Here is a 15,164-nt window from a genome sequence, read left to right on the forward strand (position 1 = left end):
ACAAGGCTAATCAAAAGGTATTGGCTGAAGCATTTGCTTATTATGCCAAACCTTTTCACAAAAGATCTTTTTGCATGCAGCTCCTGTACACAGGGCTCGAAACAAATAATAAAACAAAGCAAAAACAAAACAAACAAGAAAAAAAAATTTCCACCTTAGATAAGTAACTACATCAAAGCAAAAGAATCAAGAGGGTTTTTTGGGGGGGGGGTTGTTTTGTTTTTTTGCTCTTTTCATTCTTGATATATATATTTTTCTAATACTCTATTTTTAAACATATTTTTAAACAAGGAAAATGAACTACACCTTTTTTAATCACTGTCATAACTATTCCACAGGTTAACTCCTCTAACAGAAACACATCTCTGCTTTATATTTGTCCTTATCTTGTTTGTTTGTTTTTTAAGAAATCTGTTCCCCTTAAGTCATATTGACTCTCTCTGACTCTTATATTGGTAGTCTTAAAAACAACAATAAACTGTGCAGGTTACCAGGTTTCCATGTAAAGTCCAAATAAATGATGTTTAAATAAAACATTCCCAACTTGTGCTAACTAAATACAATACAATAAGGATAATGGGAGGTTTAAGTTTGTTCTTATGCTCTAATACACAGGTCTCGAACTCCAGGCCTCGAAGGCCAATGTCGTGCAGGTTTTGGATGTGTCCTTGATCCAACACAGCTGATTGAAATGGCTAAATGGCCTCCTCAACATGTCTTGAAGGCTGTATCCCTATTCAGGGTCTGCAGCCTTAAAGGCCGCATTTTAAGGCCGATTACGTCACAGCGGCGCGACGAAGGCTGTCCCAATTCAAAGGCTGCTCGAAATGCGGCCCTCACATGCGTCCTTCATTTCCCTGAATTTTAAGGATGTGGCGGTGCAGACTTCGTGGCCCAACATATCCCACAATTCATAGCGCGGCAGTCGGTGTGGATAATTTTGCCGCAGACGGCAGAAGCGGAGCGGCCGAAGAGTAAACTGATAAAATTAAGTACTGAATATTATGTCACTTATTTATGTGCAAATGTTTAATAATGAGGAACATTAAAACAGTACTGTTGGCCACATGTCGGTTAAGTTATTTGCCATTAGCGATGTTTGTACGTTCAGCATTAATTTGGTTTTAAAGCCTTTAAAATATAATAATACAATAGTCGACCTTAATCTTACAGAGATTGTGATGATTTTATGGATAATTAAAGTCAGTCATATATACACAAACACAACAAGCTGAAAGTCAGTGATGCTGCTCGGTTTGCAGTCCTGAACATCACGGCACAAGCAGGATTCACTGCACTGTTAATGTGAGCTGTGTTATATTGCTGCCTCTGTTCGGTGGTGTCGAGCCAAACGGACTTTAACGTGTGTTTGAACGAGCTGACGGTTCACTCGTTAAGCTGAAAGAAAGATGCTTTAATCACAGCAGTCACACATGTGTCCACTGCACCATCTGGAACTCTTCTTGTTTACACTCGTAATAACACAAACACTAAATCCTGCTTCTCTGCTGCTGTTGTGTAGTAGTGTGTACACCTGAGACTGTCACCTGTCTGTCTGTCCTGCACTCTCTCTCTGTTTCTTTCTCTCTGATTGTGGAATAAAAGTATGAACATGTGTTTATAAGTTACACTTGTGTTTGAGTCCTGCAGCTTATCGCACATTTGATTTCCATGTGTGACGACTGCAAGTGTCCAAAGTGAGGACAGACTGAGGGACACACTGCTGCACATCATCTGTGAGGCTTTGCACCCCTGATGATCCACCAGGAAAACTCAGCAGTGTGTGAGGAAGAGGAGGAGGAAGAGCCAGCAGCAGCTGACAGATGGAGAGAATAGACAGACTGTTCCCTGTTTGTGAAGGACTGCTAGGAAAGTTTAACATAACTGTCTGTGCTGAATCAGTCTTATTAGGTAATGTTCAAATAATGTTATCATCCCAGTGTTTCCAGTGTGGGAGAAAGTACTCAGAGTACTCAGGGCCTTCAAGCTACACACTATGAAAGGCAGCAACAAGTTTAATGTTCAGAAACCTAAAGTCTGTATCAGCAGCAGAATGGAACTAAAAATAAATGTTTGTTTCAGTTCTATGAAGCTTTGAGTATTTTGGATCAGTAGCTGCTGTGTTTGTTGCATCATATTGCTGTAACTGTTTATATGCTTTATATATTCTGACCTAAGTTGATCTATAGTGTTACATCATATTCTATAAGGATGTTATGTGTTTGTAGACTTTCTGCCCAGTTTGACCCATTTAGCAGAAGTCAGCCTGTTTAAGGCTCTGATATCTATTCTGTGTGACTTACAGCAGTTATGACATGGTCTGATTTTCTCACCCAATAAAGGAATATTTCATATATCAGTCTACTCTTCATTCTATCAGACACAGTTACCACAGCTCGCACATTTTGTTTTTTTATACATATATGTAAGCATTGAACCAAATTTAGTGATGCCAACATACTGAAGGAACAACATTTGTCTCTTATTTATGATACATCTATATACACACTGTCAAAGATACTTGAGTGTCTTTGAGTGGAGATTTAAGGTGATAAGACATATAAATAGCTGCAACTTGAATCTGTACTGAAGCTCAGTGTTTGACTGCAGTTCAAAAAAAGCGCCCCTCCGACAGCCAAACCCATCTGTTCTCTGATTGGATTGTTACATTTGTGATTGACATGACATTGACCAATCAGACAAAAGGAAGAAAAATAGGGTCAAAATTCGTACTTGTAACTTGCAGGGGGGGGGGGGTTGGCTAAGTTCACATACAAATCTTTTTTACGCATACACAAATTTTTTTATTATTTTTATTTATTTATTTATTTTTTTTACACATACAAAACCGATTTCCATCCATCCATCCATCCATTCGCTTCCGCTTATCCTTTTCAGGGTCGCGGGGGGCGCTGGAGCCTATCCCAGCTGTCATAGGGCGAAAGGCGGGGTACACCCTGGACAGGTCGCCAGTCTGTCGCAGGGCCAACACACAGGGACAGACAACCATTCACACTCACATTCACTCCTAGTGACAATTTGGATTATCCAATTAACCTATCCCCACAAGCTGCATGTCTTTGAACGGTGGGAGGAAGCCGGAGTACCCGGAGAGAACCCACGCAAACACAGGGAGAACATGCAAACTCCACACAGAAAGACCCCGGCCTGATGGTGGAATTGAACTCAGGACCTTCTTGCTGTGCGGCAACAGTGCTAACCACCATGCCACCGATTTACAAGTACAAAATATTTATGACCACATTTTGAGCCCATACCCCTGTAATAGTGTTATGATCTTGTGCAACCCCTGCATGTCGGCGTCAATGAAATACTCTTCAGGCGTTACCTCAATTCATCTGCTAATTGATACACCTGGTGAGATGAAGGAACACCTGAAGCTGACTTTGTAGAGATATAAAATTATTGCTTATATGCTCTGCTGGTTGCAACAGTTTATTAACTTAGAATAAAAACCATGGGTTTCTAAAACTTTTACATTTATGTTGTGACTTGAGTCCTGTAGTAACAATAATCTTGGTCTTGCAAGTTGCTAAAGGTGCTGAGGAAGGCAACCTCTGTCATATTATGCTCAGAGCGTCCTCTCTTGATTGATTTTCAGCTGCTTCCCTCAGGTCGTTGGTGTAAAGTGCCTGCAGTGAAGACAAAGAGTGTCTCTTTATACCAGCTGCTGTTGTACTAAACCATAAGGGTGTTGCCACTGCACATTTTTGATGATAAAATTTGGGCTGTTTTTGTCTCTCTGTACGGACAGACTGCAAATCAATTTCCTACTGGGGACAATAAAGTTACCATTGACCATATGTGATGCTCTACTGCAGCTCTGTTAGTCTCTCACGCTCCCTCTTCGTGCTCAGCTAATAAGTGCTAATGCACTTATTCCCTTTGGGTGCACCTGATTCTTGCCTCTATACATCCTGAGACTAAGACGGAGCAGGAAATTTGTACACACTGTGTGCAATTTGTTTTAGCGTTCTTTATTTTAGCATTTTTTGGAAGAAATGATAACTGCATGCACACCGTCTTACTTAAGAGCTTATTTTGTATTATTCAATTATGTTATCCCATGAGGTAAAAAGTGCAATTCTTCATTCCATCATATTCAACAAAAACAATCATCTTGTGGGGCAACTTCTGACAGACTCCCTGCCACTTGCATCTTAGACTTCCCCTTTTCATTTAGCACCCTTCCTGCAGGATCATCCTTTGCAGACAAGTAGTCATGGTACAGCCATGTAAAGTACTAACAAATTAACTTGACTAGGTCTGGTTCTTAAACACTACAAACACCCAACCTTTTTTCTTGGCCATCTTAAGATATTTGTCATAAGCATCAATCACAAAACAATTTTAAGTAATGGAAATTTGACTTATGTAATTAATTTCAATTGCCTCCCACTGGGTGACATAAGGCTTCAGGCAATCTGATGAAGTGTTTTCCCCAAACACTTCGTTATAACCCAGTGCAGTTTAACAAAAAAAAAAAAAAAAAAAAAAAAAAAAAAAAAAACCGCGAACCTTTTCTCTTACTGAAGATGTGTGGCTCTTAAAAGAGCCGTTGTGTTTTGTGTAAACTGGTCTCAGAACAGTTTAAGCCCTCTCTCCGCGAATGCGGCGGGCCAGCTGGATGTCTTTGGGCATGATGGTAACCCTCTTGGCATGGATGGCGCACAGGTTGGTGTCCTCAAACAGACCGACCAGGTAAGCCTCGCTAGCCTCCTGCAGAGCCATGACAGCTGAGCTTTGGAAGCGCAGATCAGTCTTAAAGTCCTGAGCGATCTCCCTGACCAGGCGCTGGAACGGAAGCTTACGGATTAGCAGCTCGGTGGACTTCTGGTAGCGGCGGATCTCCCTCAGAGCAACGGTACCAGGTCTGTAACGATGGGGCTTCTTCACGCCTCCGGTGGCTGGGGCGCTCTTACGGGCAGCCTTGGTAGCGAGTTGCTTCCTGGGAGCTTTTCCTCCGGTGGATTTACGAGCGGTTTGCTTGGTCCTGGCCATTTTCTTCCTTATGCAGTCACTTGTCTTCTCAGCAAAAGACGAATACTTCAGCGGAGTGACTCGCGCGCTTATATAGGAACAGGCAGCGCTAGGGTAGCGCTGATTGGTTCAGACAAGTATCCCGCGTGTTCGGGATCAGCCCAGCTATTGGACCAAGAGAATTTGAAAATTTAAAGGAAACCACTCCCTTCAAGGCGGTTGAAATGTGCGCCTTTATGGATACGAGATTAAAAGTACGTTTAAAAAAGATTAAAGACTAATTTTAGAACAATAAAATACAACGGTCGTCATTATTAATTAGTTTAGTTAATAATATAAACACAGCCTGGATGGACCTTTGTTTAAAATCCTTTATTGGGCTTCTGTATAACGTAGTTATTGTAAGGATTCATGTCTTACATGTGTAATTTTATAATAATAAATATTATATAATAATATATTATTGTAAAATATAATACTTTTATGTCACGGAAACAACATATCACTACAGTGATATTCAAACCAGTGTAAAGAAAAATAAAGTGATAGGCTTATCTTGATAGGTTAAGAAATGTAGACATCAGTCCAGCTATTTTTATGTGCAATTTTCTTCATACAGTAAATATCTTCAATTGTTTTATAACTTAATCAGATTAATAATCCTGCAGAAAGGGTTTGTTGTTTAGATGAAGTGGATCCTGCTTTGGTTTTAAATGCGATCCGAGTCAAACCGGTTTTACTGCCAAAGCCCAGTTTTTCCTGTTGTTCTAACTTGATACAAGTTGACATGTTCATGTCTTACATTCTGAAGGCATTTTACTTACAGTAAAAGTTTGTTCTTGTTTGCCATGTGGATTATTTAACGCACTTGGAAAACAGTAAGCCACAGTTGCGACTACTGATGGAAAGTTCGGCTGTTTTCAGAGAGCCGGCTCTTGTGGCACGACTCTCCTTCTCACCGTTGTCTACCGTCTCACTCACTGGCTGAGGCATGAGGAGCGATCCTGAAATATCAATACTTCCAATACCGTAGTTTCATGTTGCAAGATCAATTCCCATATGAAAAAATAAATATCTAATTTGATTAAATTTATTTTTAATTGTAAATGCGACATACAGATTAAAGTAAACACTACTTAGCAGGATAGTGGGCAGTACCCTGTTAATAGGGACTACAATTGCCTTCTGCCTCCTATTCATGTGTGTGCTACTCCTCCGCAAGAGTGCAGCCAATAAGAAGCCAAGACAGAAAACACGCAAACTTGACTTTGTTCACAGATCATGTATTTACATTCAGCATAGAAATGATGCTGTGTGCGATGTATGTGGGAAGACAGTTATATACTGTAGCAACACAAAAACGTTTTAATGGCGATTCGACAGTTGCGATTGAGTAGATGATTGTCAAGCTTATTTTACATTTAAGGCCACAAGGAGGTGCTCTTCAGAAGAAGTGGGTGGCTCTGAGAAGAGCCGTTGGGTGGATGCAGCAGAGCTGCAGTTTACTTGGAGCTGGTGTACTTGGTCACGGCCTTGGTGCCCTCGGACACGGCGTGCTTGGCCAGCTCACCGGGCAGCAGGAGGCGCACGGCGGTCTGGATCTCCCTGGAGGTGATGGTGGAGCGCTTGTTGTAGTGAGCCAGGCGGGAGGCCTCAGAGGCGATGCGCTCGAAGATGTCGTTGACGAACGAGTTCATGATGCTCATGGCCTTGGAGGAGATGCCGGTGTCGGGGTGCACCTGCTTCAGCACCTTGTACACATAGATGGCGTAGCTCTCCTTCCTGGTCTTTCGCTTCTTCTTGCCGCCCTTGCCGGCGGTTTTAGTCACGGCTTTCTTGGAGCCCTTCTTGGGCGCGGACTTTGCGGGTTCAGGCATTTTCCTTCGTCGCTACTTCACAGCAGAGAATGTGCCCGTCAGCGCAGAGCGACTCTCTTTTATTTCCGCTGTATGCAAATAAGGCTGTGCAGATCCCCGCCTGTCATTGGTCGAGCTGTTGCTCCCTTTCTTTAGTGGGTGAAAAGTTACTGGCAGTCGCACAATGTAAAGTAAAGGAAACCTCGGCAACAGCCCTCTGTTTAATTGAACCTATGAAATGCGGCTCGCCTCTTTCAGTGATGCTGAGAAAGCAGGTTTCATGACATTTATGCAGTGTTTTAGGGAAACAGAGAGGTATTTGGGACATAAGAGAATTTGTGCTGCTTCATTGTTACTTGTTCATGTTCTGATTTCTCAAACCATATATGTTTGTGTCCAGCTTTAATTGGAAATCAAACTGAAAGAAATGTGTAGTACAATTTCTAATCAGAGAAAAAAAAAGTACAAATATAATCCTTTACTTTACTTGCTGCAACGCAACACGTCCTAAAAGATTATGTATTCATATATTTAAGGTGTATCAGGGTTGCTCTTTCTTTGCTCTTTCACTGCTTTGGAGCAGTAGTCCATTGAAGCTTCTACGTTACTACTAAGGAATGTCCAAAGTCACAGTGTGCTGGGGATGAAACGTTGGAACATCTGCTGTGATCTTGTTATAGAACAGAAATTAGACAACAAATGGCTAGGGTGGGATTTGACATTGATAACAACATAAAAGCTATAAAGTAAGAAAAATGTTTGATAGTAAAAGATGGCTTTTCTGGTTAATCATGTGTATTGTTAATACCCACATTTGGAAAACAAGAACTAAAGTGGTTGGGAAACAAAAAAATGATTAGTAATGAGGCTGTTGGTAAAAACATTTTTCCAGATCTGAGGAGGAGAAAACAGAAGAACAATAGTCCTTTACCTTGGGATCTTTTAAACATATGAATAGATAAATAATTTTGAGTATTTTTTTATCTCTATTCTTTCTGTGTGTGTGTTGCAAATTGTTATGTCTTGACATGTGCTTTGATGTAAATTGCCATGTAACTTGAAAATAAAGGCTTAAAAAAAAACATCTTTCAACAACTGTGACGGTTAAGATGCTGCCTCAAAATGAGTATCCTTTGAATTTCCAGCAACAACTTAAGTGCCACCACCATCTTTGTGAATTTGAACCAGAGATCATTGTTGTTTAATTATTCTATATATGCTTTAATTGTGTATCCCCTCACAACACCACGGGCCGCTCTGCAGGAGTTTGTAGAGTGGTGTGACAGCACCAAAATTGAATTGAACGTGAGCAAAACCAAAGAGATGGTGGTGACCTTCTCCAGTAGGCAGAGGGATCTGGCTGCTTCAGTCACCACCACCATCCACGGGAAGCCAGTGGAGGTAGTTGAGTTACAAATACCTGGGGACCATCTTTGATAACCTTCTGAAATTCTCTGCCAACACTGAGGAGCCAACACTGAGGAGCCAACAGCTATACCTCCTTGGGAAACTCAGCTCCTTTGGAGTCAGCACACCCATCATGATGACTTTTTTACTACGCCTTCCTGGAAAGCATCATGACCATCCATTACCTGCTGGTTCCACTCCCTCAGCCTTCATACAGGAACAGACTGCAGCACCCGGCAGCAGTGTGCTCTAAAATCATTGGCCTGCCTGTCAGAACTCTGGCACAGGTTTTCAGCCAATAGGCCCTTAGAAAGGCAGCCAAAATCATCAACGACCCCTCTCACATTCTTCACCCCGCATTTCAATGGCTCCCCTCTGGGTGACACCTCTGCATTTCCTGCAAGACTGAAAGGAGGAGAGCCACCTTTGTCCCCAAAGCCACTCTGCTTTTTAACTCCAGCAGATTAAGACCATTTCCCTACACCCATATACATAAACTACACTCTTTTTATACTGCCGACACTTTACTCAGTTAATTATTCACCTTTCAGTCACTTTAATTTCAAAACTGTCATTTGTGTATATTGCGTATTTATTTATTAGTGATGTGCGATACCACTGATTTCCTTTCCGATCCGATACCAAGTAAAATTCAGGGGGGTATCGGCGATACTGATCCGATACTCTGTGCAAAAACTTAATGTTTCATTGCATTTCATAATACAATATATAATTGTATTATGTAATTGTAATAATAACATAACCATATTGCTTCATAATGATCAGAGGACATCAGACAACTTGTTTTCATTGCTTAATAATGCAGAATAATCATATAGAAATAAAAAAAAAAGCTGACGTTGTGCGTCTGCGAGAGACGTCTGTCTCGCCCTAGCAGCACCTGTCCCTGTCCTCCTCTTCAGTTCCTCAACATAAGCTCATCATATTCTGTGATGTGATTTACTCCGAGGTGTTTGACGAGGTCAGTGGTGTTGCCACAACACCTCACTGTCTTGCCACATACATCACAAACCACGCCTGGGCTGTTTGTGGAGGTAAAACGCGTCCACACATGACTCTGTTTGCGCTCAGCTATTGTTGTGAGTGTGCACGCCAGGGGCTGCCACACAGTTATACAGCCGTATTTCGCATATGACTATGAAAGGCGTAAGAGGAAGTTGTTCCTTCCAAATTAGACGATCCGAATGGTATAGTTTCTTTCCACTGCGTTCATTTTAATGGAAAAACAACAAACTTACCCCAGAGTACTAAAATATCGATATTATAATATGAGAATCGATTCTAGAACATAAACTGCTGGTATCGGAAGAATCCTTATTTCAGTATCGATCCGCACACCACTAGTATTTATTATCTCACTCTTACTGCCTGTTTATGCCAGGTCTATCTTCAACGCTATGCTGCTCTGTTGTTTCTTAATTGCCCCCATGGGAATAAACAAAGTCCCTCTGATTCTATCCTTTAATAAAGCCACAAAACACGTGACAACAATTTTCATGATGGCATTTTGAACTAATCAGTTTTAGCAGACAACACACTGAAGCTATACTTCCGTGGTGTGTGGCTTATTAGAGAAAAACATGTCACTGCTTGCATTTTTCCATGTTACACCAGCGTTTTTCATACTGAAAAGGCTGAAGGTTCAGAGACAACCATGCCAAATGACCCCTTGATAATCTTTGTAACTACCACATGCCTTACTAGTGAGACTAATTAAATCAAATGCCTTTTAATTGTCATAGTTGGGAATCAGAAGATTAGCAAGATAAGAAACATCAAAGAACAAAGCTCTTAAAGGGAGGTGTGTGGCTCTTAAAAGAGCCGTTGAGTTCTTTCAGTTGGTATGAATGAGTTTAACCGCCGAAGCCGTACAGAGTGCGGCCCTGTCTCTTCAGAGCGTACACCACGTCCATGGCGGTCACGGTCTTCCTCTTGGCGTGCTCGGTGTAAGTGACGGCGTCACGGATCACGTTCTCCAGGAACACCTTCAGCACACCGCGGGTCTCCTCGTAGATCAGACCCGAGATACGCTTCACTCCGCCACGACGAGCAAGACGGCGGATGGCGGGTTTGGTGATTCCCTGGATGTTATCGCGGAGAACTTTACGGTGACGCTTGGCGCCTCCCTTTCCGAGTCCTTTGCCTCCCTTGCCCCTTCCACTCATGGTTACTGTTTCTTCTTTGACCGAACAAAGGTGAATAACCTCCCACGCGAGCTCTCTAGTCTTATCTCTGAGTGGCGGACGTAATAGAAGACCGCTGCCTTTTTTTTCTTTTTTTGGTGAATCAAATTTCATGAGCCCCGTCCACCTTCCTGCCCCAGTGTGGACCTGAACCGATTTCAGCTTTATTTGTTTTTAATAAGATTTAATATAGTGATTAACTCATTAGTCTAACACATGATTCGAGGTCGGACACAAATCCCTGACAGGGTTCCATCAAAGATGATATCCAGTCTAAACACCTGGCCTAAATCAAATGTGGAGACCAGTGAACTATCAACACATCTATCATAAAGACTCACACCAAAGCCTCCTCATGATGTCTGAGCAAAGTCTGTTTTGTTTTCAAACAACTAGCATTTTTCATTTTATTTTGTTCTTGAAGCACTTACTGCAAATGAAAATGCATCTTTAAAACTCGTACAATATTCCTGCTGTCTTTACTGCTTTAAAACCCAAAATGTAAGTAGATATAAATATAAACAGATACACTGAAAAAATTCGCAGTACACATTCTTGCAATGTCATTCATTTACAATAACAGAAACAGAGAGCATTAACTTTTTGTCAAAATGGCAGGCACTGCAGCTTCCACATTCTATGGCAATCAGGGAGGTTACGTGATAACTGTTTTCAGAGATTGTTTCTCTTAAAGATGAAATTGTTTCTTCCACATTACAATCTTCAATTTGGTTTATTAAGATGTCATAGATGTACAATAAGTTTAACCCTTTCACAATAAAACTTATTCATTGTCCTTTGTGGTGGACAGCAGGACTTAAAACCTCCATTTTTAATACTTCAAAAAGCTGAGGGCTGAAAGAGCTAGAAAGGATTTGATTCAAGTTTGTGGAAGGAGGGTTAGACTTTGAGCTTTTGGGAGATGAGGTGGAGCAGATCCAGGCATTGCAGCAGGAAGGTGACATGTTTGAGGACGAGTAAATCAGTAAACCAGCTTTCAAGGAGCCGGATTAGGGACGAAGTAACAACACCCACAATCCACTATGGATTAGAAGTAATGTGAAAGCTCGATCTTTTACACTGGGGGATTTGGTTTCTCTTGCACAGCTGAAATACATCTGCTCAATCTACACAGGCTTTCCATGATCTCAGCAGACTGATGTATATTTGCTAGAAGTGCACTAAACCACATTACTTTGCTCTATCTCAATCCAATTTCAACCCTTTTGAATCTGGGTTGAAATTATTTTTTACATGAAACAAAATCAGCTGCTCAGTTGATCTCATTATAGCCAATGAAATAACTCATGACAGATTCTTCAAGATTCATCATGTTAACAAATGAGCTCGTCTCTTGTCAGAGGGTTAGGGTTAACCCTTATTGGGCAGAATGCAGTTTTATCAAAAAGCTTGTCTTTTAAAAAGTAATTTGTTAAAACAGTGTTTTAATGTAATATTTTTTTCAGAAATTCCTAATCAGAATATGTTATTAACCCCAAAGGAAATTATGTGGTTACAGTTCCTTCTCGGGAGAACAAGAGGAATATTATGACATGGAATACTTACAACAAAATTAACAGAAATGGGCAAAACTGTTGTAGAAAGTTGTTTTGGTTTTTTTTGTTTGTTTTTTTTTAATGATGGCTTTGTCTTAGAATTATGGAGTATTTTCTAAAAATTCCACATAGAATATAGTAGTATCCAACAGTGTCATATGAAAACATGTAAATGAAAGCAGCCGGTGAGAATTTTAACATTCACTCCAGTGGAGAGCCCCAAGAGCCTTGGGGAACAGTCTAAAGAAAAAACAGTGTTGACTGCTGTGGTGAGCTAGCATCATACCCTGCAGAACGCAGGGTATGATGATGCTAGCTCACCACAGCTCACCACATCTGTCATTCGTAGATTCAAGACTGCATCAGTGTAGCATTTAATTATGAGGCAAACAGTGTGTAAGATTTGTCATCATCATCATCAAACAACTACAGTGGAAAATCTCAGGACATGTGCTCCTCGGCAGAGATGAGTGGCTCTGAAAAGAGCCGTTGGGTGGATGCAGCAGAGCTGCAGTTTACTTGGAGCTGGTGTACTTGGTCACGGCCTTGGTGCCCTCGGACACGGCGTGCTTGGCCAGCTCACCGGGCAGCAGGAGGCGCACGGCGGTCTGGATCTCCCTGGAGGTGATGGTGGAGCGCTTGTTGTAGTGAGCCAGGCGGGAGGCCTCAGAGGCGATGCGCTCGAAGATGTCGTTGACGAACGAGTTCATGATGCTCATGGCCTTGGAGGAGATGCCGGTGTCGGGGTGCACCTGCTTCAGCACCTTGTACACGTAGATGGCGTAGCTCTCCTTCCTGGTCTTTCGCTTCTTCTTGCCGCCCTTGCCGGCGGTTTTAGTCACGGCTTTCTTGGAGCCCTTCTTGGGCGCGGACTTCGCGGGTTCAGGCATTTTCCTTCGTCGCTACTTCACAGCAGAGAATGTGCCCGTCAGCGCAGAGCGGCTCTCTTTTATTTCCGCTGTATGCAAATAAGGCTGTGCAGATCCCCGCCTGTCATTGGTCGAGCTGTTGCTCCCTTTCTTTAGTGGGTGAAAAGTTACTGGCAGTCGCACAATGTAAAGTAAAGGAAACCTCGGCAACAGCCCTCTGTTTAATTGAACCTATGAAATGCGGCTCGCCTCTTTCAGTGATGCTGAGAAAGCAGGTTTCATGACATTTATGCAGTGTTTTAGGGAAACAGAGAGGTATTTGGGACATAAGAGAATTTGTGCTGCTTCATTGTTACTTGTTCATGTTCTGATTTCTCAAACCACATATGTTTGTGTCCAGCTTTAATTGGAAATCAAACTGAAAGAAATGTGTAGTACAATTTCTAATCAGAGAAAAAAAAAGTACAAATATAATCCTTTACTTTACTTGCTGCAACGCAACACGTCCTAAAAGATTATGTATTCATATATTTAAGGTGTATCAGGGTTGCTCTTTCTTTGCTCTTTCACTGCTTTGGAGCAGTAGTCCATTGAAGCTTCTACGTTACTACTAAGGAATGTCCAAAGTCACAGTGTGCTGGGGATGAAACGTTGGAACATCTGCTGTGATCTTGTTATAGAACAGAAATTAGACAACAAATGGCTAGGGTGGGATTTGACATTGATAACAACATAAAAGCTATAAAGTAAGAAAAATGTTTGATAGTAAAAGATGGCTTTTCTGGTTAATCATGTGTATTGTTAATACCCACATTTGGAAAACAAGAACTAAAGTGGTTGGGAAACAAAAAAATGATTAGTAATGAGGCTGTTGGTAAAAACATTTTTCCAGATCTGAGGAGGAGAAAACAGAAGAACAATAGTCCTTTACCTTGGGATCTTTTAAACATATGAATAGATAAATAATTTTGAGTATTTTTTTATCTCTATTCTTTCTGTGTGTGTGTTGCAAATTGTTATGTCTTGACATGTGCTTTGATGTAAATTGCCATGTAACTTGAAAATAAAGGCTTAAAAAAAACATCTTTCAACAACTGTGACGGTTAAGATGCTGCCTCAAAATGAGTATCCTTTGAATTTCCAGCAACAACTTAAGTGCCACCACCATCTTTGTGAATTTGAACCAGAGATCATTGTTGTTTAATTATTCTATATATGCTTTAATTGTGTATCCCCTCACAACACCACGGGCCGCTCTGCAGGAGTTTGTAGAGTGGTGTGACAGCACCAAAATTGAATTGAACGTGAGCAAAACCAAAGAGATGGTGGTGACCTTCTCCAGTAGGCAGAGGGATCTGGCTGCTTCAGTCACCACCACCATCCACGGGAAGCCAGTGGAGGTAGTTGAGTTACAAATACCTGGGGACCATCTTTGATAACCTTCTGAAATTCTCTGCCAACACTGAGGAGATTCTCGAGAAGTGCCACCAACAGCTATACCTCCTTGGGAAACTCAGCTCCTTTGGAGTCAGCACACCCATCATGATGACTTTTTTACTACGCCTTCCTGGAAAGCATCATGACCATCCATTACCTGCTGGTTCCACTCCCTCAGCCTTCATACAGGAACAGACTGCAGCACCCGGCAGCAGTGTGCTCTAAAATCATTGGCCTGCCTGTCAGAACTCTGGCACAGGTTTTCAGCCAATAGGCCCTTAGAAAGGCAGCCAAAATCATCAACGACCCCTCTCACATTCTTCACCCCGCATTTCAATGGCTCCCCTCTGGGTGACACCTCTGCATTTCCTGCAAGACTGAAAGGAGGAGAGCCACCTTTGTCCCCAAAGCCACTCTGCTTTTTAACTCCAGCAGATTAAGACCATTTCCCTACACCCATATACATAAACTACACTCTTTTTATACTGCCGACACTTTACTCAGTTAATTATTCACCTTTCAGTCACTTTAATTTCAAAACTGTCATTTGTGTATATTGCGTATTTATTTATTAGTGATGTGCGATACCACTGATTTCCTTTCCGATCCGATACCAAGTAAAATTCAGGGGGGTATCGGCGATACTGATCCGATACTCTGTGCAAAAACTTAATGTTTCATTGCATTTCATAATACAATATATAATTGTATTATGTAATTGTAATAATAACATAACCATATTGCTTCATAATGATCAGAGGACATCAGACAACTTGTTTTCATTGCTTAATAATGCAGAATAATCATATAGAAATAAAAAAAAAAGCTGACGTT

The 15,164-nt window shown here is 41.4% G+C and overlaps 4 protein-coding genes across 4 annotated transcripts; all 4 read right to left on the minus strand.

Moving 5' to 3' along the window:
- Window positions 1–4,579: 4,579 nt before the first annotated feature.
- Window positions 4,580–5,045, minus strand: LOC146624799 (histone H3). The gene has a single exon (XM_085364144.1). It carries the CDS (start codon window positions 5,020–5,022, stop codon window positions 4,612–4,614), a length of 411 nt encoding a protein of 136 aa, XP_085220270.1. The 5' UTR covers window positions 5,023–5,045; the 3' UTR covers window positions 4,580–4,611.
- Window positions 5,046–6,115: 1,070 nt separating this feature from the next.
- Window positions 6,116–6,896, minus strand: LOC146624800 (histone H2B 1/2). Its single transcript, XM_085364145.1, has one exon. The coding sequence runs from the start codon at window positions 6,876–6,878 to the stop codon at window positions 6,504–6,506; it is 375 nt and encodes a 124-aa protein (XP_085220271.1). The 5' UTR covers window positions 6,879–6,896; the 3' UTR covers window positions 6,116–6,503.
- A 3,239-nt stretch (window positions 6,897–10,135) lies between these two features.
- LOC146624801 (histone H4) lies at window positions 10,136–10,465 on the minus strand. The gene has a single exon (XM_085364146.1). The coding sequence runs from the start codon at window positions 10,448–10,450 to the stop codon at window positions 10,139–10,141; it is 312 nt and encodes a 103-aa protein (XP_085220272.1). The 5' UTR covers window positions 10,451–10,465; the 3' UTR covers window positions 10,136–10,138.
- A 1,949-nt stretch (window positions 10,466–12,414) lies between these two features.
- Window positions 12,415–12,929, minus strand: LOC146624802 (histone H2B 1/2). The gene has a single exon (XM_085364147.1). It carries the CDS (start codon window positions 12,912–12,914, stop codon window positions 12,540–12,542), a length of 375 nt encoding a protein of 124 aa, XP_085220273.1. The 5' UTR covers window positions 12,915–12,929; the 3' UTR covers window positions 12,415–12,539.
- Window positions 12,930–15,164: the final 2,235 nt, after the last annotated feature.

The sequence above is a fragment of the Diplotaxodon limnothrissa genome, linkage group LG10, assembly GCF_057381915.1.
Source record: "Diplotaxodon limnothrissa isolate DT_005_m linkage group LG10, D_limnothrissa_male_GT1.1, whole genome shotgun sequence".
In the NCBI taxonomy this organism is placed as follows: domain Eukaryota; kingdom Metazoa; phylum Chordata; class Actinopteri; order Cichliformes; family Cichlidae; genus Diplotaxodon; species Diplotaxodon limnothrissa.